The sequence below is a fragment of the Ornithorhynchus anatinus genome, chromosome 2 (assembly GCF_004115215.2).
Source record: "Ornithorhynchus anatinus isolate Pmale09 chromosome 2, mOrnAna1.pri.v4, whole genome shotgun sequence".
Classification (NCBI taxonomy): domain Eukaryota; kingdom Metazoa; phylum Chordata; class Mammalia; order Monotremata; family Ornithorhynchidae; genus Ornithorhynchus; species Ornithorhynchus anatinus.
In genome coordinates, this window is record NC_041729.1 from 30,719,816 (window position 1) to 30,742,934 (window position 23,119).

Below are 23,119 nucleotides of genomic sequence, written 5' to 3' on the forward strand. Positions count from 1 at the left end.
CCTACAGCCCGGCGGGACCGGAACAGGGAAGTTGGCAGGGAAACAGACACCCTATTCGAGACTCGGTAGAGAAAAAGGAAGTTTTTCTACTTGAAGATCAGAGAAGCCTCAATTACTGTATAGCTTTACTCTGGGTTTTCTATTCTTTGTTTCCTCTGACTGTGGTTTTATACTGTGTTTAACTATGAAGTTGTTTGTTTTTGAGACCAGTTAGTTCAACTGCCCCCTCTCCTAGGAGATAAAATCCAGAGACTGGCGTGGGAGGTGGAGGGAGGGCTAGGGTCAGGGGGTTTTGCCCACCTTGAGCTGTCAGAATCCTAGGGCAAGTAGGAAGTCATTTCATCCCTTCATCTTTTAGGGACCTTCTGGACAAAACTAGTTGGAGAGACTATAAACTCCCTTCTAGACAGTAGGCTTACTGTGGGCAGGGAACGTTTCTACCTACTCTGTTGTATTGTACTCTCCCAAACACTTAGTGCATTGCTCTGCACTTATTAAGTCTTCAAAAAATACATTTGATTGATTGATAAAATTAGGGACCGCTTAGTGAGTGGGCAGCAGGACTGACCTGGGAGTCTAAAGGTCATAGGCTCTAATTCCAGCTCTGCCACTTGTCTGCTGTGTGACCTAGGGCAAATCACTTCACTTCTCTGTGTCTCAGTTACCGCATCTGCAAAATGAGGTGTAAGACTGTGAGCCCCACAGGGACTGTGTCCAACCTGATTTGCTTGTATCCACCCCAGTGCTTAGTACAGTGCCTAGCATGTAGTAAGCGCTTAACAAATACCATCATTATTATTATTATCTGAGCATTTATCCTGGAGGAAATATAATCGGTTTTGTCTATAATCGCGATCTTCTCCCGAGTAACAAGAAATGGAATGCTGGGGCTTATTCCGATTTCACCCAAGATCCGTCTCATGGGGAATGCTGCTCCTCATCCCTCCCTCCCTTCCCCAAAAGTCAGCAGTAGTCGGGAATGCGGGGCTTCGGTGTCTGTCCAGAGGGGCCCAGGACCGCTCCGAAGCTTCCGGCCCTAGATCAGAGGTTTCTTGGGAAGACTGGCTGGTTCTGGGGGAGATACGTAGGGATCGTCACCTCTACTCACTCTATTGCACTTAGTACAGTGCTCTGCACAAAGTAAGTGCTTAATAAACACCATTAATCTATCTATTGGGTCCACTCTAGCAGGGGTTCTGAAGGTCCGGATTGGTCTGGTGAGATTGTTTGCAGTTCACTTGGAGTGGGTGGGAGTTATGGGGAAAGGGAAGGGGAAGGTGACAGCATTTCCCAAGCACAGACTAATGTCATCACTTGAAAGCATACCAGAGATCTGGATTAGCAGCCCTCCTGCAGTGAGGGAGCCAAAACCACTGAGCGTCTCTCCCGCACTGCCAGAAGCAGCGCTTGAGAGTCAAAAAGAACACAATTCCTGACCTAATGAGCCTCGAGCATAATCATCACCAACTTAATGTCACTGGAAAAGCAGCAGCAGAAGAGGGCGTGAGTGGGGTGAACTGAGGTTCAGCCGAAGGATTGAAAAGTGAGAGAATTGCATGCGGGTTCCGTCGGGGGTGGGACGGGGGTGAACTGGGTGTCCGTGAGCCTTTGTGGGGCGAGGACAGCTTGCTGGATCAGGGACCGTGTACATCCTGGGACTCCAGCACATGAAGATGATGATGATGATGGCATTTGTTAAGCGCTTACTATGTGCCAAGCAATGTTCTAAGTGTTGGGGTGGACACAAGGCAATCGGGTTGTGTCTCCTGTGTGACCTTGGGGAAGTCGCTTCACTTCTCTGGGCCTCAGTTGCCTCATCTTTAAAACGGAAATTAAGAGTGTGAGCCCCATATGGGAAAGGGACTGTATCCAACCTGATTAACTTGTATCTTCCCCAGTGCTTAGAACAGTGCTTGGCACATAGTAAGTGCTTAACAAGTACTATTATTAGTAGCAGTAGTAGAATTAGTATCTGATGGCCCCAGAGTAGAGTGGCTGGGTAAATGGTGGTCTGAAGAGAGCTCAGGGGAGAAGGTGGGACAGCAGGATTCCCGGGGAAGCCAGCTCAGACTAGAAGCCAAAATCTTCTCCAGGAAAAGCCAAGGGACCGTGGGTGGTCTTGGGAAAAGTGTGGAGGAAGGGAAGACTTGAGAGGGGAGAAAAACCTTTTCCAAGCACCGTTCTTTCCAAATGGCTATTGAAGAGACCAGGGTCTCTGCATATTTGCTGAGTACCTCACCCTTAAGAGACATTAGAGGGTGAGCTCTGCGTATGGTGTTCTCTGTGGGTTTTAGAGTTAAATCCCCTTCCGCTCCCCACCCCCCACTCCTTACCCTAACCCATCCTTCCCCTCTCTTGCTCCGATTTCCACAAAGAGACACAGAAGAACAAAAAGATGAAATTCTGGTTTGCATTCCTCAGAAAAGGCAATCTGAACTGAGTTTAAAGGAGAAAGTAAAGAGTCAGTATTAATCACTTGGATTTGTAAGCAATCTTTGTTCCTGAAAGCTCAAGAAACTTTGACGTGTACCCCCATGAGCTAAGTGAGTCCATGGATGCTTGAACCCATTTGACAGTGGGTATTCTTGAGGCCAAGAAAACTCTATGGATACACTACCAGAATGATTGCAGGTGGAGGTGGGGCGTTCTGGGAGAGATGCGTCCGTGGCATCGCTATGGGTCGGAGACAACTCAGCAGCATAAGACAAGACAAGACAATTCTTGAGCCCAGAGATGTCAAGGGACTTAAATCATGTCAGACAGCTATGCCGGTGCAGGAGCCAAGACTCCGCCCAAGTCAGAGTCCAGCATGTTTTTTTCTAGCCAATCTACCTTGATGTTTTATCTGCTACAAGGGCAGCTTGTTAGAAAGACCCTGAAGTCTCACGCGACTTCAGAGATGATTATCAGAAGCTGTAGTAGGACTATCTAGTGAGATGTGCAGATCACAGTACTAAACCCTGAGAACATACAAAAGAAGTAAAAGACGTACCCTCAGAGTGCTCACAATCTAATGGAGGAGACAGTAATAGTAAAGTGATAAATATATCATAGTTAATAGTGAAAGAGATGAAAATAATAGACATGGGTGAATCGATAAATAAGCAAGCAGACATGAGTGCTGAGTTGTCTGTGGGAACAGCATGATTAGCAAAAGGGGTTAATCAGAAAAGGCCCCATGAAGGAGGTGCCTTTCAGGAGGTCTGTGAAGGAGGGGAGGGGAGGCGTTTTGTTATTTGAAGTGGGAGGTACTTCAGGATATATGATTCATTTCCCTCAGTCCTTTCTCTCAGTGTAATGTAACCTTGAAGATTAACCACCCGCCCCAAGCTCTGGGACTGGGAACAAGGAGTCCGGGCTTGAGGGTTAGAAGGTTGATTTTCTTTATTTTACCATATGGACAGTTTAGGGTGGAGAGTGTGGAAAATTTGGTGGGCAGATAAATTTTTAAAATTTTCCTTAGGGATCTATTTTCAAAAAATCAACAGAAAAGATCAAATGATGCCAGGCCCCCTATTTCAAGAGAATTAGGGATCTAGTTGAGATCTGCAAAGTCAAATCTCAAAGTCTAGCCACTCTCACAGTCAGAAAATGCCTTGTGCCATAGCTTAAATCCATTCCCTCTAGTTCAGCTTTCCATGGAGATAGAGCTCGGTTGAGCACCACATACAGAGTGAATGCCTCAGTATTAAATTTGTAACGAAAGAACTGTCTTGCAAAGGAAGGGAGCAATAAGATGAATTTGGATGAAAATAAACCCAGATAGCACCATGAAATTAGCAAGGATTTTGCCTCTGGTATCTTGGAGGACCAGTTTGCAAGAAGAAACCCATCTGCTCCTCCCTTGGGCCAGGACCAAGCCAGACCTATTGGGTGTTCCTGCCTTTATTTTATTCACTAAGGAGTGTTCCCTCCAGCTCATTCCCCTTAATCCATGAGTAAACCAAGGTTTCTGAATTGACAAGAAAAAAGAAAGGGCTGTCCTTTGCGAGAATGACTTAGCAGCTGATCGTTGGCAAATATTTCTCTCCTATTTAAAGTTGTATTTCAGACCTGAGAAAAAAGCACCAAGCAATTCTTAACATTAACAGTTGATAGTCAGTTGATAGCACCAGACTGTTAGATAGTATGGTGCTTGCTGGAGGGGGTGAGGGGAGTGGAGGAGGGACGGGGAGATCTAGAACAGGAAGGGCTCAGGGGAAGGTGACCAGATTTTGCCCCACGGGGATGGCCATTCAGGGGGTAGGACTTCATAGGGGGAGAGGAAGGACAGAGAAGGGGAAGAGGGGTGACGACCTCTGCTGTTTTCATCACGTTTCCTAAGTCACCCCGTTTCCATCCAGGTGGCGAGACCGGCGACGGCAATGGCACCGCATGAAACAGGAAGCAGTGTGGCGTAGTGGAAAGAGCACAGGCTAGGAATCTGTCACTTGTCTGCTGTGTGACCTTGGGCAAATCACTTCACTTCTCTGTATCTTCCATACCTCATCTGTAAAAAAGGGATTAAACCCTCCTTCTTCTGACTTGGGCCATGCAGGGGCTATGTCCAACCTGATCGTCTTGCATCTGCCCCAGCGCTTAGTACAGTATCTGGCACATAGTAAGCACTTGAGTACAATTTTTAAAATGGATCCATCTTAACTCTGTCCAGGGGACTTTCTTCCACAGCTGGAAGTGCAGCATCCTGACCGTGCCAGAAACCCACCAGATCATCCCAAAATGGGCTGGTTAAAGTCACGGTGGTAGCTGCTGTGGCCAAGAAAACAAGAGGAAGAGGAGATCGGGTACTTCTCCTCCTTACTGCCAGGCCCAGCCTCCACTCCCATTTCATCAGAGCTCCTTTTTTTTTATGGTATTTGTTAAGAACTTAATACATGCCAGAAACCGTACTAAGCCCTGGGGTAGAGACAAGATTATCAGGGTTGGACACGGTCCCTGCTCCACATGGGCTCACAGTCTTAATCCCCATTTTACAGATGAGGTAACTGAGGCACAGAGAAGTGAAGTAACTTGCCCAAGGTCACACAACAGACAAGTGGTGGAGCCGGGATTAGAACCCACGTCCTTCTGACTCCCAAGCTGGTGTTTTATCCCCTAGGCCATGCTCCTTCCCACCAACCTGGTGGGAAGAGGCGGAACCATGGAAAACACAGCTGTGTCATCCAAATCGGGAGGACTGGTTGCTTTGCCTCAGAAGTCTGTCCTAGACCAGAGAGGTTCTGGAAGTTCAGGCCTTCGCCAGGATCATCCCAAGCCCAGAGATACTCCAGGACTCTGGAGGTCTTTAAAAATGAGAGGGATTCTCATCTGTCAGGGCTGTGGTCTGAGTTGCTGTGGTCTGAGCTAATGGTCTAGATCAAGAAGCAGCAGAGAAGCAGTATGGCCTAGTGGAACGAGCACAAGACTGAGAGTAAGAGAACCCCAGCTCCGGCACTTGTCTGCTGTGTGACCTTGAACAGGTCTCTCAACTTCTCTGTGCCCCAATTACCTCATCTGTAAAATCAAGGTGTTTAATCAATCCGTTTCTCCATGTGGGACGGGAACTGTAACCAACCTGATTAATTTGTATCTACTCCAGGGCTTAGTACAGTGCCTGGCACACTGTAAGCACTTAAATACCATTTTAAAAAATCACTGAAGTCCCTTGCAGCTGAAAAATACCATAATAGTATATGATTAGGTCTCTTACTTCAGCAGATTTGTAATCTGTGCCACACATTACCAGACCAATCGATGTGGTCCAACCACTAGGCATCATTGCTTCTCAGCTTCGAGGCTTTGAGGCTAAATAATCAAGGGTCAGGAGATAGTAGAGCGAGGCAGCATGGCCTCGTGAAAAGAGCACAGAACAGAGTATCATTTCTGGCTCTGCCATTAGCCTGCTGCGTGACCTTGGACAAGTCACGTAACCTCTCTGGGTCTCCATTTCCTCATTTTCGAATGAGGAAAAAGATAGTCTGTGAGCCCTGTGTGGGACAGGGACCCTGTCCCATCTCATAACCTTGCATCTCATAACCCCACCGCTTGCCACACCAAGTACAGTCGATGGGTGATGTGTATTAAGCACTAACTGTATGCAAAGCTCTGTAATACTTGAGAAATACTGTTGTTTTCATTACTGGAACAGGGCAAGATTTGGGGCTACTGCAGAAAGCACTAAGGCAGCCAGTCAGGGAGATATGATTTGGTTGTCCCCAGTCCAGAATGCCTTGGAATTCTGCCTCTGGCAAACGAGGAGACGACTCTCCTGTTAGTATGGCGTCTGAAGCACTTAGAACAGTGTTTGGCACATAGTAAGTGCTTAACAAATACCATTATTATTATTGTTATTCAACTGTATCTATTGAGTGCTTACTGTGTGCAGAGCACTGAATTAAGTGCTTGAGAGAGCACAGTATAGCAAAATAATAAACAGTCACATTCCCTGCCCACAAAGAGCTTACTGTATAATCATAATTTTTATTCTAAAGGAGAAGCTTCAAGGGAAGTTTTCAAATGGATTGGCTCCATTTTTAGCAGATGATATTGCAGCATGCTTGATCCTTCTGTATGTTAAGGAACCTCTTGCAGAAAGACATGGCAAATAGCCATATGTGCTCGGAGAATATTAACGGGGCTGCTTAAGTTTTTCTTGTTTTGCAGCAAACCTAAAGATGCTGATCATCCATGCCTTCTGCTTCTCTTTAAATCAAGCAGGGGTACTTATTGCACACTTTCTGTGTGCAGAGTATGACAGATCCCCATTCATGCCGACTTCAAAGGCTTACTGAAATCATATCTCCTCCAAGAGGCCTTCCCAGACTAAGCCTTCATTTCCCCAGAGCAGTATACTAAGAGCTTGAGGGAGTATGAAACAACAGGGCTGGTAGATTTGATCCCTTCCCAAAAGGAGCTTACTGTCTAGAGGGGAGACAGATATTAAAATTTATCACAGATATGTACACCCTTCTCCCTACTTCCCTTCGCCCCCTCCCCCCGCCCTCTTTCTGGACCTCACTATCCACATCTGGACAATGGAGAAGAAAATACACAAAAATGATGCTAGGTAAACAGAAGGGTCATTAGCAAGGATGGTCCCCCTTTAGGTCGAGTGCACTACTGAAAAAGGTTGTGTTCCTCTGGAGTATTAGAGCAGATATCCCATGGAAAAAAATTACAACACATTCCTTTCTGGTCTCAGGTGTGAGCCCTTTCAGTGGCTGTGGCAATAAGGATCAGGAAGGACGTACATTTTCAGTCCACTGACACCAGTCCATCGACCCTATCTTGAGGTAAGGACAAAGCCAGGCTTAAAAAGTAAGTTTTTTAACCCAGCAAGTTTTGGTAACCTTCCAACTAGCAGATCTGGTTGGTTACCAAGAGAACAAGAAAGCAGAACTATATCACACCAATACTGGGGCACAAAGCCAGTCATACCAAATGAAATCGTGTATGTTGGTTTTTAGGCAGACAAGTGCAGATCTCTTTTAATTTTCCCCTCCTGTGGCCTTTTGGCAACCAGTGGAAATATTTACCGAGAATCATTTGCCAAGACCGATTTTGTTTTGGATTTTGTGTTGGTTTTGTCACCTGGGAGGACAAAACAAGGTCTTCCTAGCTGGAGGTTTCTCTACCAAGGATTTAATTAGATCTAAAGGCCTTGGCTTGCCACCAGCTCCAGAAACTCAAGGGGCAAGTTCAATAAGAATATGTCCAATGTGTGTTTTGTGTTGGAAGGAAAGCCAATGTGGTTTTGAGTCACGGATGACAGATAGCATCTTTTATTAATCCAATCCAACTTGAAGTGGGGTGATAAGAAAGAAACTGATAGCCTTAAATTACCTCTGCCCGTTCCTGGGCAGGGCTAGAACACAAACTATGAAGAACTTAACAGATCCTACAGGTGTCTTCCACCATCTCTCCTCTAAATTTGCATTTCCATCCTGGCATTTTTACTATGCAAAGATTTTGGGGGGAAGCAGGGAACCTATCTACCAACTCCATTATATATTGTAGTCTCCCAAACGCTTAGTACAGTGTTCGACACATAGCAAGTGCTCAGTAAATATGATTGATTGATTGATATTTGTGCTCCAAGGCTCCCAATCTTGGCATCATTGCCTTCCAGAACTCCAGATGACACTGGGGAAAATCTCTAGGAAACTCAAGATGAAGAAGAAGCACATCACCTTGGCTCTACTTTCAGGTTCACTGTCAATCTCAGCCCCCAGCGAGTCAATTTTTTTTGAAGTATTTGTTAAACACTAATTATATGTCAAGCATTGTTCTAAGCGTTGGGGTAGATACAAGTTAAACAGGCTGGATATAGTCCCTGTCCCACATGGGACTCACACTCTAAGAAAGGAGAACAGGTATTGAATCCCCATTTTGCAGTTGAAGGAACTGAGGTATAGAAAAGTTAAGTGACTCACCCAAAGTCACACAGGCTGGATTAGAACCCAGGTCCTTTGGCTCCCAAACTGCCACACCGCTTCCCTTACAGCAGGGAAAGCCAATTGCAGCAGATGGGGAGGTGTTGCGCTCCAAAGACTCAATTCCTTGGGCAAATCACTTAACTTCTCTGTGCGTCAATTTCCTCATTTGTAAAATGGGGATTAAATCCTATTCCCTCTTACTTAGACTGTGAGCCTCATGTGGGCCAGGGACTGTGTTCAACCTGATTATCTTTTATATACCCCGGCAATTTGTACGGTGCTTGGCATTTAGAAGGCGCTTAGCAAGTACCATGAAAAAAGGAGCCTATACTCATCGTCACCATCATCGATGGTATTTATCGTGCGCTTACTATGTGCAGAGCACTGTACAAGGCACTTGGGAGAATACAATACAAAAGAATTAGCAGAGACTTTCCCTACCCACAACGAGCTTGTGGTCTAATGGAGGAGCATGGTGTTTCAGCAGCAGCTTTTGGAGCCTTCTACTGCAGCCAAATATCAAGATCCAAGGAGCATTTGACTTGAAAACCAAAGTTTAATCAGCCCTTGAGGTGGAGCAAGGGCACCCTTTGTTAGTGAGAGTAACGGAAAGGGAGGCTTGTTGACAAAACAGGTCAGATTCCATCAGGTCTGAAGGATTTCTGCTCCTGAGGGGAGAAGGAAGTTTCTGAAGGAATTTAAATTGGGGCACTTAAACTTTTAATCATAATTATTACGGTATTTGTTAAGCACTTACCGCGTGCCAAACACTGTATTAAGCGCTGGTGATTTGCCCAAGGAGTTCAGATATGATCTGAAAGGTGTTAGGGAGTAGGGCAAACAGCATGGACTACTGGAAAGGACATAGGCCTGAGAGTCAGAGGACTTGCATTCTAATTCCAGCTCAGCCACTTGCTGTCTGTGTGACCTTGGACAAGTCATTTACTTCTCTGTGCTTCAGTTTCTCCATCTGTAAAAGAGGGATTAACTACCCGTTCTCCTCTATATTTAGGCCATGAGTTTGATGAGTGACAGGGACTGTGTCCAGCCTATCTTGCTCATGGCCTAAATGTATTTAGGTATTTATATTAATGTCTGCCTCCCCATCTAGGCTTTAAACTCATTGTGGGCAGGGAATATGTCTGTTTATTGTTATAGTGTACTCTCCCAAGAGCCTAGTACAGTGCTCCGTACACAGTTAGTGCTCAACAAATTCGACTGAATGAATTGAATCAAGTAAGGGTAAGAGCCTGGTGAGCTGGATGAGAAGTGAGTACTAATAATGATGGTATTTGTTAAGCGCTTACCGTGTGCAAAGCACTGTTCTAAGCACTGGACATGAGGTCCAGTGGCCACCCTGTGGAGGATGGTAGGGTTCCTTCCCCAGGCTCAGGGACAAGCCAGCCATCACTCACTCCAAGTCCAGGACAAAGCAGCCCTCTTCCAAGATGGTCAAGCCAACCTCATTATTGGGGGAGGGGATTCATTCACTTCTCGGATATTGGTATCCTTCAAACATTAGTCCCCGGATAGTAGATTCTGCCTTATAGGCCCTCACAGTCTTCTGCATGTCAACCACATCTGATAGCCTGGCACAACACAGAGCTCTGATAATGGCCGCTCTCAGCGTCTTTAGCTTCTCTGGAGCTTGAGAAACAGCTTCACAGGTCTGGGAATCAGAAGGACCTGGGTTCTAATCCTGGTGAGTGACCTTGGGCAAGTCCCTTAACTTCTCTGTGCCTCCGTTTCCTCAACTGTAAAATGGGGCTACTCGTTCTCCTTCCTACTTAGACTGTGCGCGTCATGTGGGACAGGGACTGTGTCCAACCTAATTAACTTGTACCTGTTCTTTCATTCATTCAATCGTATTTATTGAGCACTTATTGTGTGCAAAGCACTGTACTAAGTGCTTGGAAAGTACAGTTCAGCAGTAGAGACGATCCCTACCCACACCGGGCTTCCAGTTTTAGTAGACTTCCACTAGAGTTCGTCTCTAGACCGTAAGCTCTTAGTGGGCCAGGAATGTGTCTGTTTATTGTTATATTGTATTCTCCCGAGCGCTTAGTCCAAGTGATCCGCACACGGTAAGTACTCAATAAATATGACTGAATAAATCCTCCTCCAACTGGGGCTGGAGGAAGCTAAACCCACAGTTTAGCCTGATTAAAGACCACTGTCAGGAGTTACTGTCCTGTTCTCACATCTCTCAGTGGTACCGGAGAGGCAGTGGAGCCTCAAGATTGAAGTCCTGGGTTCCATTTCCAGAGCCGGCCCTGCTACTCCCAGAGAACTTGGGCATGCCACCTCACCTTCCTGTTTCCTCATCTGTAGGTTGGGGGGCAATTATTTCCCTACTTTCCTCCCTCCCAAAGGTGAGATCATTCCCATGAAGGTGTCTGAGCTCCATGAAGAAATGGTCTGCATAAGTCAAAGGTGGGGTTATTTTACATCACAAAGCCCATAAGTGGAAACTCACACCTCTTTATGACCCAGACTTATATGCGTAGTCATCAATCAATTAATCAGTAGTGCTTATTGAAGGGTCATCAGTGTGTAATCATACCTGTCCTTCCCCAAGTCTTTTTCAGCTTGTCCTGGGATTCCTAACTGCTCCAAAATAAAATACATTAGGATAATTGAATTTGAGACTATAAACCCCATGTGGGACAGGGAATGTGTCCAACCAGAGTAACTTGTTCCTCCCCAGTGCTTAAAACAGTGTTTGGCACATAGGTGTTTAACAAGTACTGTACTTATTATCAAATGCCCACAATCCCCCTTCCCAAATTGTTGAACCCCAAGGAAATCTGGGTCCCTGGTCCAACTTTTACCACTGCCAACAGATGATGTTTTGCTTATTGGGAATATTGCTTATATTATTATTATTATTATTATTATATTACATATTGTATATATAGTGTATATATTGTATATGTTTTGTATTATATTGTATATTGCTTATAGGGAAGCAGCGTGGCTCAGTCGAAAGAGCACGGGCTTGGGAGTCAGCGGTCATGGGTTCGAATCCCGGCTCTGCCACCTGTCAGCTGTGTGACTGTGGGCAAGTCACTTAACTTCTCTATGCCTCACTTACCTCATCTGTAAAATGGGGATTAAGACTGTGAGCCTCACGTGGGGCAATCTGATTACCCTGTATCTACCCCAGCGCTTAGAACAGTGCTCTGCACATAGTAAGCGCTTAACAAATACTCTTGATTATTGTCTATCCCCAGGCAGCTCTTGGTTAAAACCCTGACTTTATAGAAACAAAATATCAATTTAGTATATAAAGCAATCATTCAATCATATGTATTGAGCAATTACAATATGCAGAGCATTGTACTAAGCACTTGGGGGAGTATAGTATGACAGAGTTGGTAGACACATTCCCTCCCCACAATGAATTTACAGCCTGGAGGCATTGATCCAAAGCACTGATCTATTTCCTCTTTCCTCTTCCAAGATCTACTGCTGTTACCTCAGGGACCTGCCAAGTATCTTTACAAACTGGAAGGGGAAAGAACACCAGCCTGGGAGTTAAAGGACCTGAGGTCTAACCCCGGCTCCACCACTTGTCTGCTGTGTGACCTTGGGCACGTCAGTAAACTTCTCTGTGCCTCAGTTTCCTCATCTGTAAAATTGGGATTCAATATTTGTTTTCCCTCCTACTTAGATTGAGAGCTCCATGTGGGACAGCACGGCGTAGTGGATAGAGCATGGGCCTGGGAGTCAGAAGGTCATAGGTTCTAATCCCAGCTCTGCCACTTGTCTGCTGTATAACCCTGGGCAAGTCACTTCACTGGGCCTCGGTCACCTCATCTGTAAAACGGGGGTACCGACTCGAGTGCACAGGTGATACCGCAGGGAGGGAGAAGGAGCGTGGCTCGATTGATTAATGGCATCCGAAACTTGGACAGGAAGTCCAATCCATTAATCGGTCAGTCGGTGGTATGTATTGAGCACTTACTGTGTGCAGACCACTGTACTAAGCACTTGGGAGAGTACCACACAACATAGTTGGTAGACATATTCCCTGTTCACAACAAGCTTATAGTCTAGAGGAAACAAGCAGCAGACCAGGAAGCCCTTAGACTCCAAGTGGCTTGAGGAGAGTGAGCATGCCTACTAACTCTACTGTACTCTCCCAAATGCTTAGCACAGTGCTTTCTACAGAGGAAGGACTCCAAAAATCCTACTCATTAAGTGATTAGAAGCAGAATAGTCTAGTAGGAAGAGAGCCAGCTTGGGAATCAGAGGACCTTGTTTCTAATCCTGCTTCTGCCACATGCCTGCTATGTGACCTTGGGCAAGTCACTTAACTTCTATGTGCCTCCGTTACCTCATCTGTAAAATGGGGATTAAATCCTACTCACTTCTACTTAGAATATGAGCCTCATGTGGGAACTACTGATATTGTTTCTACCCCAGGGCATGGTGTAGTGCTTGGCACATAGCAAGTGCTTAACAAATACCACGATTTTTATTATTGTTATTGTTATTATTATTGCTCATCACACTTCTACTGTAATGATAATAATAATAATTGTGGTATTTGTTAAGTGCTTACTATGTGCCAGACTCTGTACTGGGTGCGGGTATAGATACAACGTAATCACGTTGGACACAGTCCCTGTCCCACATGAGACTCACGGTCTTTATCCCCTTTTACAGATGAGATAATTGAGGCACAGAGAAGTGAAGTGACCTGCCCAGGGTCACACAGCAGACATGTGACAGAGCCAGGGTTAGAACCCAGGTCCTTCTGATTACCAGGCCCACGCCATCTCCACTAGGCACTATTCCAAGCACCTAGAATAGTGCTGTGCACACACAGTAAACACTCAAGAGATCCTTTCTGGTGCTGGGAAATCCAGCCAGCAGGCTGAACATCCAACAGACGTAAGACCGTGAGAAGCAGCGTGGCATAGTAGATAGAGCACGGACCTGGGAGTCAGAAGGTCATGGGTTCTGATTCCAGTTCTGCCACCTGTCTGCTGTATGACCTTGGGCAAGGCACTTCACTTCTCTGGGCCTCAGTTACCTCATCTTTAAAATGGGGATCGAGACCGTGACTTGGGAGGGGAACTGTGTCTGACTTGATCAACTTGTATCTACCCCAGCGCTTAGTATTGTACCTGGCACATAGTAAGCGCTAAGTAAATACCACCACAAATACGACCACCACCGTAAAACCCAGACTAGGGGAAGGCAGGGAAGGTGGGAGCTGACTCACAGTGACGAGGGACACCCCCGAGACGTGTTTTGATTTTCCCTTCACTCCTCTGTTGTCTCTGGGTTAGGCGGCAGACATGAACGTGAAGAAGTATCTGGTGAAATGCCTTCACCGCCTGCAGAAGGGTCCGGGCTACACATACAAGGAGCTGCTGGTCTGGTACTGCGACAACACGAACACCCACGGGCCCAAGCGCATCATCTGCGAAGGGCCCAAGAAGAAGGTCATGTGGTTCGTGCTCACCCTGGTGTTCGCCTGCGTGGTCTTCTGGGAGTGGGGTCTCTTCATCCAGACCTACCTCAGCTGGAAGGTCAGCGTGTCCCTCTCCATCGGCTTCAAGACGATGGACTTCCCGGCGGTCACCATCTGCAATTCCAGCCCTTTCCGGTAAGGCTCCGGAAGGCCGGGAAGCTGGGGGGCTGTCGGCTGGCCCCAGGGGTTTGTCCGGAAGTGGGAGGGTCCCTGTCTGGCCTTGGGGGACGGTGTTGGGGATCAATCGGTCAATCGGTCGTAATTATTGAGCGCTTACTGTTTGCAGAGCCCTGAACTAAGCGCTCGGGAGAGGACCACCCGACAATACTCATTCAATTGTATTTCAATTGTATTTATCGTATGCCTACTTTTGCAAAGCACTGTACTAAGCGCTTAGCACTGTACTAAGCACCTAGCACTGTACTATACTGTAATAATAATAATTGCCGAGCACTGTTCTAAGCACTGGGGTAGATACGAGGTCATCAGGTTGTCCCACGTGGGGCTCACGGTTTTAATCCCCATTTTACAGACGAGGTAACTAAAGCACAGAAAAGTTAAGCGGCTTGCCCAAGATCACACAGCAGACAAGTGGCAGAGCTGGGATTAGAACCCATGACCTCTGACTCCCAAGCCTGTGCTCTTTCCACTAAGCCATGCTGCTTCTACTGTACAGTACAAGAGACCCATTCCCTGCCCACAGTGAATTTAGCCCCACGGATCTAGACACTGGCCTGGATGAAACCCAGCCACCGAGTTGTGGGCCAAAAAAGAATGATTCTGAGGAATTCCACTGATTTTTTAATAGTATTTGCTAAGCACTTACTAGGTGCCAGGCACCGTACTAAGAGCTGGGATAGGTACAAGCTGATCAGGTTGGACAAAGTCCATGTCTCATGTGGGGCTCAATCTTAATTCTCATTTTACAGATGAGGTAGCAAACACAGAGAAATTAAGTATTTGTCCAAGGTCACACAGCAGACAAGTGGCAGAGAGCTGGGATTAGAACCCAGGTCCTCTGACTCCCGGCCCCGTGCACTTTCCACTAGGCCATGCTGCTTCTTCCAGTGATCTATGGCAGTCCTGGGAATGCTGATCTGACCTGGGATCTGGGGTCCATTCCCATGTGAACTCACTGTGGACAGGGAATATGTCTGTTCTATTGTTATATCGTACTCTCCCAAGTGCTTAGAACAGCGCTCAGCACGCAGTCAGTGCTCAGTAAATACGATTGACTGGCTTCCCACAGAGTCTCTCCCTAGGCCAGGAAGAGGAAGGCCTACTGTTGCCATGGCCACCCTTACAAGCCCTGTCCATCTGGACCACAGGTACTCCAAAGTGAAGCATCTGCTAAAAGACCTGGATGATTTAATGGAGGTGGCGCTGCAGAGGATCCTGACACCGGAGGCGGGTGCCGGCCTGGGCAGCTCCAACAACACTCAGAATCTGAACCTCACCATCTGGAACCACACTCCCCTGGTGGTGATCGACGAGCGAGACCCCCAGAAACCCGTCATCCTGGACATCTTCGGCGACGGCCACAACAACTCCGAGTCCATCCACCCAACCTCAAATGAGACCTGCAATGCCCAGAAGTGCAAAGTGGCCATGAAACTGGTAAGTGGCCAGCTGGGGGTTTTCTGCCCATAGCCAGCATCCTCCCTCACTCTCCAAACTCCCCTTGGTCCCAGAGGAGGAATGAAATTGGGCCAGGAGAGTGGAAAGGAATATCCAGCGGAAGGCAGGCTGGTCACTTTCCTATTTATTTGCAAAGTTGTATTGGTATGAAAAATGAGCTTCTCTGTTATACCAAGTTTGGGTTTTCCCCTCCCCAGCCTGGGCTATGAACTGGCATAAAAAGGGCTGAGTACAGTGCTCTGCACGCAGTAAGTGCTCAATAAACGTGATTGACTGAATTAATAATAATAATAATTTTGGTATTTAATAAGCACTCCCTATGTGTCAAGCACTATTCGAAGCAATGGAGTAGATACTCTGTGCCGGACACTGTTCAACACTTAGAACGGTGCCTGCCACGTAGTAAGCGCTTAAGAATACCGTAACAAAAGAGACAAGTCAATCAGACCAGATACAGTCCCTGTCCCACATGGGGTGCAAAGTCTAAGTAGGTGGGAGAATCAGTTTTGAATCCCCATTTTACAGTTGAAGACAGTCGGTCAATCATATTTATTGAGTACTTACTTTGTGGAGAGCACTGTACTAAGTGCTTGAGAGTTCAATATAACAATATAACAGAGACATTCCCTGACCACTGAGGCAGAGAGAAATCAAATGACTTTCCGAAAGTCACACGGCAGGGAAGTGGTGGAGCTGGGATTAGAACCAAGGTCCTCTGACTCCCAGACCTGTGCTCTTTCCACTAGGTCATGCTGTGCTTTCCTCTAGTATCCTGATATCCCTTCCAGAGGGAATTGCCCCAATTCCTGAGGAGCTGAACCTACTCTTCCCACCTTCTCCCTCCTGGTTTAGGAGTGGGAGATGAATTTGGGAAGTCAGTATCCCTGAATTATCTCCCCAGGTTTTCCCATTGACCTTAGGTATAGTCCATATATGACTTGAGCCTTCTCACTGGGGATATGATGAAGTAACCCTCTCTCAGGATAATATGAGATAGGCCAGCAAGGAAGCCATAATGTTGGTTCCTACAGGGGGAATATATTAAAGTTGAGGCTATATGAAAGCTTGCTCAAAAGGATGTGTATCTCAGCGTCTGGCCCAGTTATCTCGGATCGGAGCAGTGTAGCCTAGTAGAAAGAACACGGTACTGTGAGTCAGAAGACTTGAGTTCTAATCCTAATCCAGGACCTCTGAACCGAGGAAAGGGTGAAATGTTGCTGAGCTAAATGAATGGGTGGAAAATCTTGGCCGATCGTCTGTCCCCTCATTCTATTCTCTCTGTGTCTGCAGTGCAGAAACAACAGCAGCGAGTGTTCCTATCGCAACTTCACCAGCGCCACCCAGGCAGTGACGGAGTGGTATATCCTTCACTCTACCAGCATTCTCTCTCAGGTGCCCCTCCAGGAGAGGATTGACATGGGTTTCCAGGCAAACAAGATGATTCTGGCATGCCTGTTTGGGGCAGAGCCCTGCAATTTCAGGTTTGTACATTTCCCTCTCCTTCCCCCCTGTTTTCTCTGTTTGTTCCTGGAAACCCAAAGAGGGTGAAAGTGAGATCTAATGGTTCCAGGTAATACTGATGGCCTTTTGTCAGTGCTCTCACTGATATCATCATCATCAACCAATCAATGGTAATTATTGAGCATTTACTGTGGGCAGAGCACTATACTAATTGTCGGGAGAATACAATACAACAGAGTTGGTAGCTGCCATCCCTGCCCATACAGAGTTTATAATCTAGAAAAGGAGGCAGACATAAATATAAACAAATTATGGATTTGTCCAGAAGTGCTGTGGGGCTGAGGGTGGAGTGAATATCAATTGCTTAAAGAGTACAAATCCAAGTGCGAGGGTGACACAGAAGGGAGAGGGTGGCTTAGTGGAAAGAGCACGAGCTTGGGAGTCAGAGGTCGGTTCTAATCCCAGCTCCCCTACTTGTCAGCTGTGTGACTTTGGGCAAGTCGCATAACTTCTCTGTGCCTCAGTTACCTGATCTGTAAAATGGGGATTAAGACTGTGAGCCGCACATGGGACAACCTGATTACCGTGTATTTACCCCAGCGCTTAGAAAAGTGTTTGGCACATAGTAAGTGCTTAACAAATACCACAATTATGGTCTAATGGATGGAGCATGGGCCCGGGAGTCAGAAGGACCTGGATTCTAATCCCAGATCCATCACTTGTCTGCTGGGTATCCTTGGGTAAGACACTGAACTTCTCTGTGCCTCAGTTACCTCATCTGGAAAGTAGGGATTGATTGTGAGTCCTGTGTGGGCTATAGACTGTGTCCAACCTAATTAGCTTGTCTCTACCCCGGCACTTAGTACAGTGCCCGGCCCAGAGTAAGCACTTAACAAATACCATTTAAAAATATATAAGACTTTGAAGGTAAGGTGAGTAGTGGTCTGCCAAATATGAAGGGGGAGGGAGTTCCAGGTCAGAGAGGAACTTGGGCAAGGAGTCGGTGGTGAGTTAGGTGAGATCAAGATACGTTGAGGAGGTTTGTGTTAGAGAAACCAAGTAAAGGATGCTAGGTTGTAATAGGAAATCAGCGAGGTAAGATAGGAGGGGACAAGGTGATTGAGTGTTTTAAATTCAATGGTAAGGAGTTTCTGTTTAACGCAGAGATGGATGGGCAACCATTGGAGATCTTCTGAGTGGGGAGATATGAACTTAAGGATTTTTAGAAAAAAGATCCCAGGCTGCAGAGTGAAGTATGTACTAGAATGGGGAAAGACGGGAAGCAGGGAGGTCAGTGAAGAGGCTGATGCAGTAATCCAGGTGGGAAAGGATAAGTGCACGGATCAGTATAGTAGCAGTTTGCATGGAGAGGAAAGCACAGATTTTAGCAATGTTGTGAAGGTAGAACCCACAGGATTGTCATCAATAGTATTTATTGAGCACCTGCTGTGTGAAGAGCACTGTACTAGGTGCTTGAGGACCTTCAGTAAAACTAAAAAATGGCCCCAGCTCAATGGGGGAAATAGGCAGACACCCTGCTTTCCGTAGGAACAAGCGTGAGAATAGAGATACCATCATTATAAATGGAAGCCAGCAAAAAACGAATAAATAATTGGCCTATACACCCAAGTGTTAATCAATCAAAGATATCTATTGAGCGCTTACGGGGTGAAGAGCAGTATCCTAAGAGCTTGAGCGAATACAATTCAATTCAATTAATTCAATATATATATAGTATATAATAGTATATATACTATTACTATACTATACTAGTATAGTATGTATACTATATTATACAATATATAATAGTATATATATATAATATAATATAATGAATAATACAATATAATAAATTACAGATATATACATCGTATATTATGTACAACTCTGTGATTGATTGATTTATTTAATCTACTTATTTATATTAATGCCTGTCTCTCCCTCTAGACTGTGAGCTTGTTGTGGGTAGGAATGTGTCTGTTGTTATGTTGTACTGTCCCAAGCACTTAGTACAGTGCTATGCACACAGTAAGTCCTCAATAAATTTAACTGAATGAATGAATAGGACTGGTAGACATGAATTCTGCCCGCAAGGAACTTACCGACTAAAGGCAGCTGTTGTCTTGCCATGGCCAGGGAAGTGGGAATTAGTTGGGAAATGCTTCCTGGAGGGCTTTGAAGGTGGGAAAGGACCGTCCCTTGAGTGGGGTGGGATTCTGTGAAAAGTAGCACCGGGCCCCGGACCCAGATCTCAAATATTATAGACCCAACATAATAATTTGTCTCCTTTGCCTTCTTGTTCAGATTTCTTTGGAATCTGTGTTCTGGGGCTATTCTACTTGGCTATCGGCCAACGAGTGGCATTTATTGAGCGCTTACTCCGTGCAGAGCGTTGTTCTAAGCGCTCGGGAAAGTACAACACAACAGAATTAGCAGACTCGTTCCCTGCCCGTACAGCTATGAGAAAGATGCTTCAATCCACTGAGTCCAGTGGTGGAGGTAGCTGTTGGAAGAAATAGAGAGGACCTCAAGGGATAAGGGAATTCTTGGTGGGGGGGCCGGGGGGCTCTGGTTTCATCTAAATTACTCCAGAACTGCTGCCGCCAACACCACGACATCCCCTCTAGACTGGAAGCTCACTGTGGGCAGGGAATGGGTCTGTTTATTGAACAAATGAATTGAAGAATGAATTTATTGAATGAATGAATCCCAATGGGGAACTATCCTGAGCCCAGGGTTGGCCAAAGAAAGCACTGCGTGACCCCAGCCCTGCTGCCACCCCTGCCCCGTCTCCACACACCCATTGCCTGGGCACCGAGGGCTTTTCCCTGGGCCAATCCAGCCCCGGAGAAGTGCTGAGATGTCCTGATATCGCAACCCCCCAGCAGTTAATAGTATTTATTGAGTGCCTACTGTTCACAGTTCACCGAACAAAGAGATGAAATGGGGAAGGCCTCCAGGAAGAAAGTGAGATTTCAGAAGGGTCGGGAAGGGCTCCGTGTGGTCACCTAGCCCAGGTCAGACTTTCCCGGGGAGCCTTAAGGCATTTTCCCTGGGGTCTGAGGGGCAGACTCTACTTCGGCTCTTATTCCTAAAAGGTGCTGGGACCTCAGGACCTCTGGCCACCCTCTCAGTCTAGTCCTCAGTGACATCACTCAATATGGCACCAATTCCCCAAAGCCCAACCCTTGGAAATGCCACTCAGTAGCCTGGCATCCTGGGAATCTGCCGGCCTGCTGGGCGGAGGAGGTTAATCCGACCTTCGACCCCGCCAACAGCCACCTCATCTTGACGGCTGGATTTTTCCAGTCCAACAGCGGAGTGGCAGATTTCCCATCACACCTCCCACCCAACTTGAACGTTGGGAGAGAATGTGACCCCGAATGCAGTAGAGTTGGCAGCATGATCCCTGCTGATAGAACTGAGCACTGTTAAGGCCCAGACCCTTACCTGATTATACACGACCTACACCGGTGCTCAGTGCAGTACTTGGTTTTATGGTATTTGTTAAACACTTATTACGTGCCAAGCATTAAGTCCTTTCTATGGGTCCTGTGCTGGGGTAGATACAGTACTATATCTACAGTACTACAGAGAAGCAGGGTAGCTCAGTGGAAAGAGCACGGGCTTGGGAGTCAGAGGTCATGGGTTTGAATCCCGGCTCTGCCACTCGTCATCTGTGTGACTGTGGGCAAGTCACTTAATTTCTCTGTGCCTCAGTTACCTCATCTGTAAAATGGGGATGAAGACTGTGAGCCTCACGTGGGATAACCTGATTACCCTGTATCTACCCCAGCACTTAGAACAGTGCTCTACACATAGTAAGCGCTTAACAAATACCAACATTATTATTATTATTACTATCAGACAGCTTCAGTTCAAATCTCATATGGAGCGCTCAGTCTAAGGGAGAGAGAGAATAATTATTCAATCCTCATTTTGCAGATGAGGAAACTGAGACACAGAGAAGTTAAGTAACTTGCCCCAGGTCACACAGCAGACAAGGGGTGGAGCCAGGATTAGAATCAATGTCCTCTGTCTCCCAGGCCCATGCTTTTCCCACAAAGCCACAGACACATTCCCTACCCACTGCGAGCTTACAGTTTAGAGACGACCTTAAAGTCTAGACACACTAAGAGCTCAAAAAATATCAGTGCTTGATCTTACTGATAACTAAAAAGGCAAAGAAAGTTTAAGTGACTTACCTAAGGTCACATACCAGGCCAGCGGCAGAACTGAGGGTGGCCTAATAGAAAGAGCCCAGGCCTGGGAGGCAGAAGACCTGGGTTCTAATCCCAACCCTGCCACTTGCCTGCTGTGTGAGCTTGGGCAAGTCACTTAACTTCTCTGGCCTCAGTTTCCTCATCTGTAAAATGGGGATTCAAAACTTATTCTCCCTCCTACATGGACAGGGTGCCCCATGTGGCACAGGAACTGTGTCTGACCCGATTACCTTGTATCAATGCCGGCACTTAATACAGTGCTTGGCAAATAGTAAATGCTTAAGAAATGCCACAAATGTTATCACTATTATTATTACTATCATTATTATCAGTATCAGTAATAATAACCCAGGATGCTGGGCTCCCAGATCCATGCGCTCCCCCTCTGGACTGTAAGCTCACAGTGGGCAGGGAAAGTATCTACCAACTCATTTGCATTTTACTCCCCCAAGCCCTTAGTACAGTGTTCTGCACATGGTAAGCACTCAATAAATACCATTGATTGATTGATTGATTGATTGATTCCACTACTCCTTGTTTTAATTTCCTTCCCCAACTGGAAAGGGACAGAAGGGACAACAACAATAGTCAGCAACCCAGCCAGTCACTGCCACTTATTGAGCTCTACTGCACTCTGTGCTGAGTGCTTTATTAAAGGCAGGAGAAGAGACAAGATTTAAAGAATTTAGACGGATGAAACTGGGCACAGGTCTAAGCCAAGAGTGGGTCATTCAAGAAGAAGAAATAAGGAGCATCACTGCTCCTAGAAACCTACAATCTAGTGGGAAAATACAATACAAAAAGCCAAACCTAAGTACGGATCAGTGCAAGGAGCGGCAGCTAAACACAGGTGAAGGAAATGCACACGCGTAAATGACACTGGCTCACCAATGACGGAACTCATGAACATTTTGTTCCAAGATCGTCTTAAGAGCTGAAGGTTACTGGAGAGATTGGAATGTCGGGAGTCAGGTGGAACTAACGTGGACTGGCTTCGTGGAGGAGGCCAGTTTTTAATTGAGCTTTACATGAAGGAAGGAGGGAAGGAAGGAAAGAAAGTAAGAAGGAAGGGATATCATCAGAAGGCAGAGATCGATGATTCATGCTGGAAAGGTTTCTGGTGGCCAACAAGTGCCCCACTCGGGATTTGGCTCTGATTTGTGTGGATTTCCCTTTCTGTCTTTCCCTCCGCCCACTCGGGGGCTTCTGCATTTCACCTTCCAAGACCCCGCAACCTGCCCCGCTTCCCCGGAAGTATTTCTGTTGATTGTCTTGGGCAACCAGAGAACTGTTCTTAAACAAACACCTGCGTGGACATTTTGTTAATCCACCTAGGAGAAGGCGCGTTTTCTTCCTAGCTGTGCCGATTTCTCCTCCGGTGGCTTTTTGTCGCGGGCTTCAAGGCACGAGGCCATCAGCCGGATCAGAGAGAGCACCCTCCCTTGGCTGCCTTTGCTCCCAGATGGAACATTATCAATAAACAAATAGTTTGTATTTACCCACGAGGGCAGTAAACTCCGCTCCTTCCAGGCAGGAGGTGGTGTGGGTTTGTTCTCAATTAGATTGTCCTGTAAAATCCTATCTCTATGGTCCCGGGTGCTGCTGGGAACAAGGTGTACCTGCGAGACTCAGAACGCCCAGAGAGTTTGTCTTCCCCACCAAGAGCAGGGCCTTGGTTTGTTTTCCCACCTCACACAGTTCCCCAGGTGCAGAGACCTCATGCTTGACATCCCAGCCTTCGAGAGGGACTTTGGGCTGGGGCCCCAGGGCAGGGCAGGGGCACTGCATGCCAAGCGGGCAAGTGAGTCCTGTGGGAATTCACCGGCCCTCTCTCCAGGTCCCCACTTGACTGCCCGCTGATACACAAACATATACACACACACCCATTCTCTCTCTCT

The 23,119-nt window shown here is 46.6% G+C and overlaps 1 protein-coding gene across 2 annotated transcripts in view; it reads left to right on the forward strand.

Annotated features, from left to right (window-relative positions):
- SCNN1B (sodium channel epithelial 1 subunit beta) overlaps positions 1-23,119 on the forward strand; it is a 67,987-nt gene that overhangs the window by 16,871 nt on the left and 27,997 nt on the right. Inside the window, exons 2-5 of one of the 2 annotated variants that reach the window (XM_029049743.1) lie at positions 7,181-7,271; positions 13,715-14,034; positions 15,228-15,516; positions 16,828-17,018. In XM_029049743.1, coding sequence (XP_028905576.1) covers positions 13,724-14,034; positions 15,228-15,516; positions 16,828-17,018 — 791 coding nt within the window. In that variant the 5' untranslated portion in view covers positions 7,181-7,271; positions 13,715-13,723. The remainder of the gene's footprint in view (positions 1-7,180; positions 7,272-13,714; positions 14,035-15,227; positions 15,517-16,827; positions 17,019-23,119) is intronic. The other variant, XM_029049752.1, reaches the window with a different exon arrangement.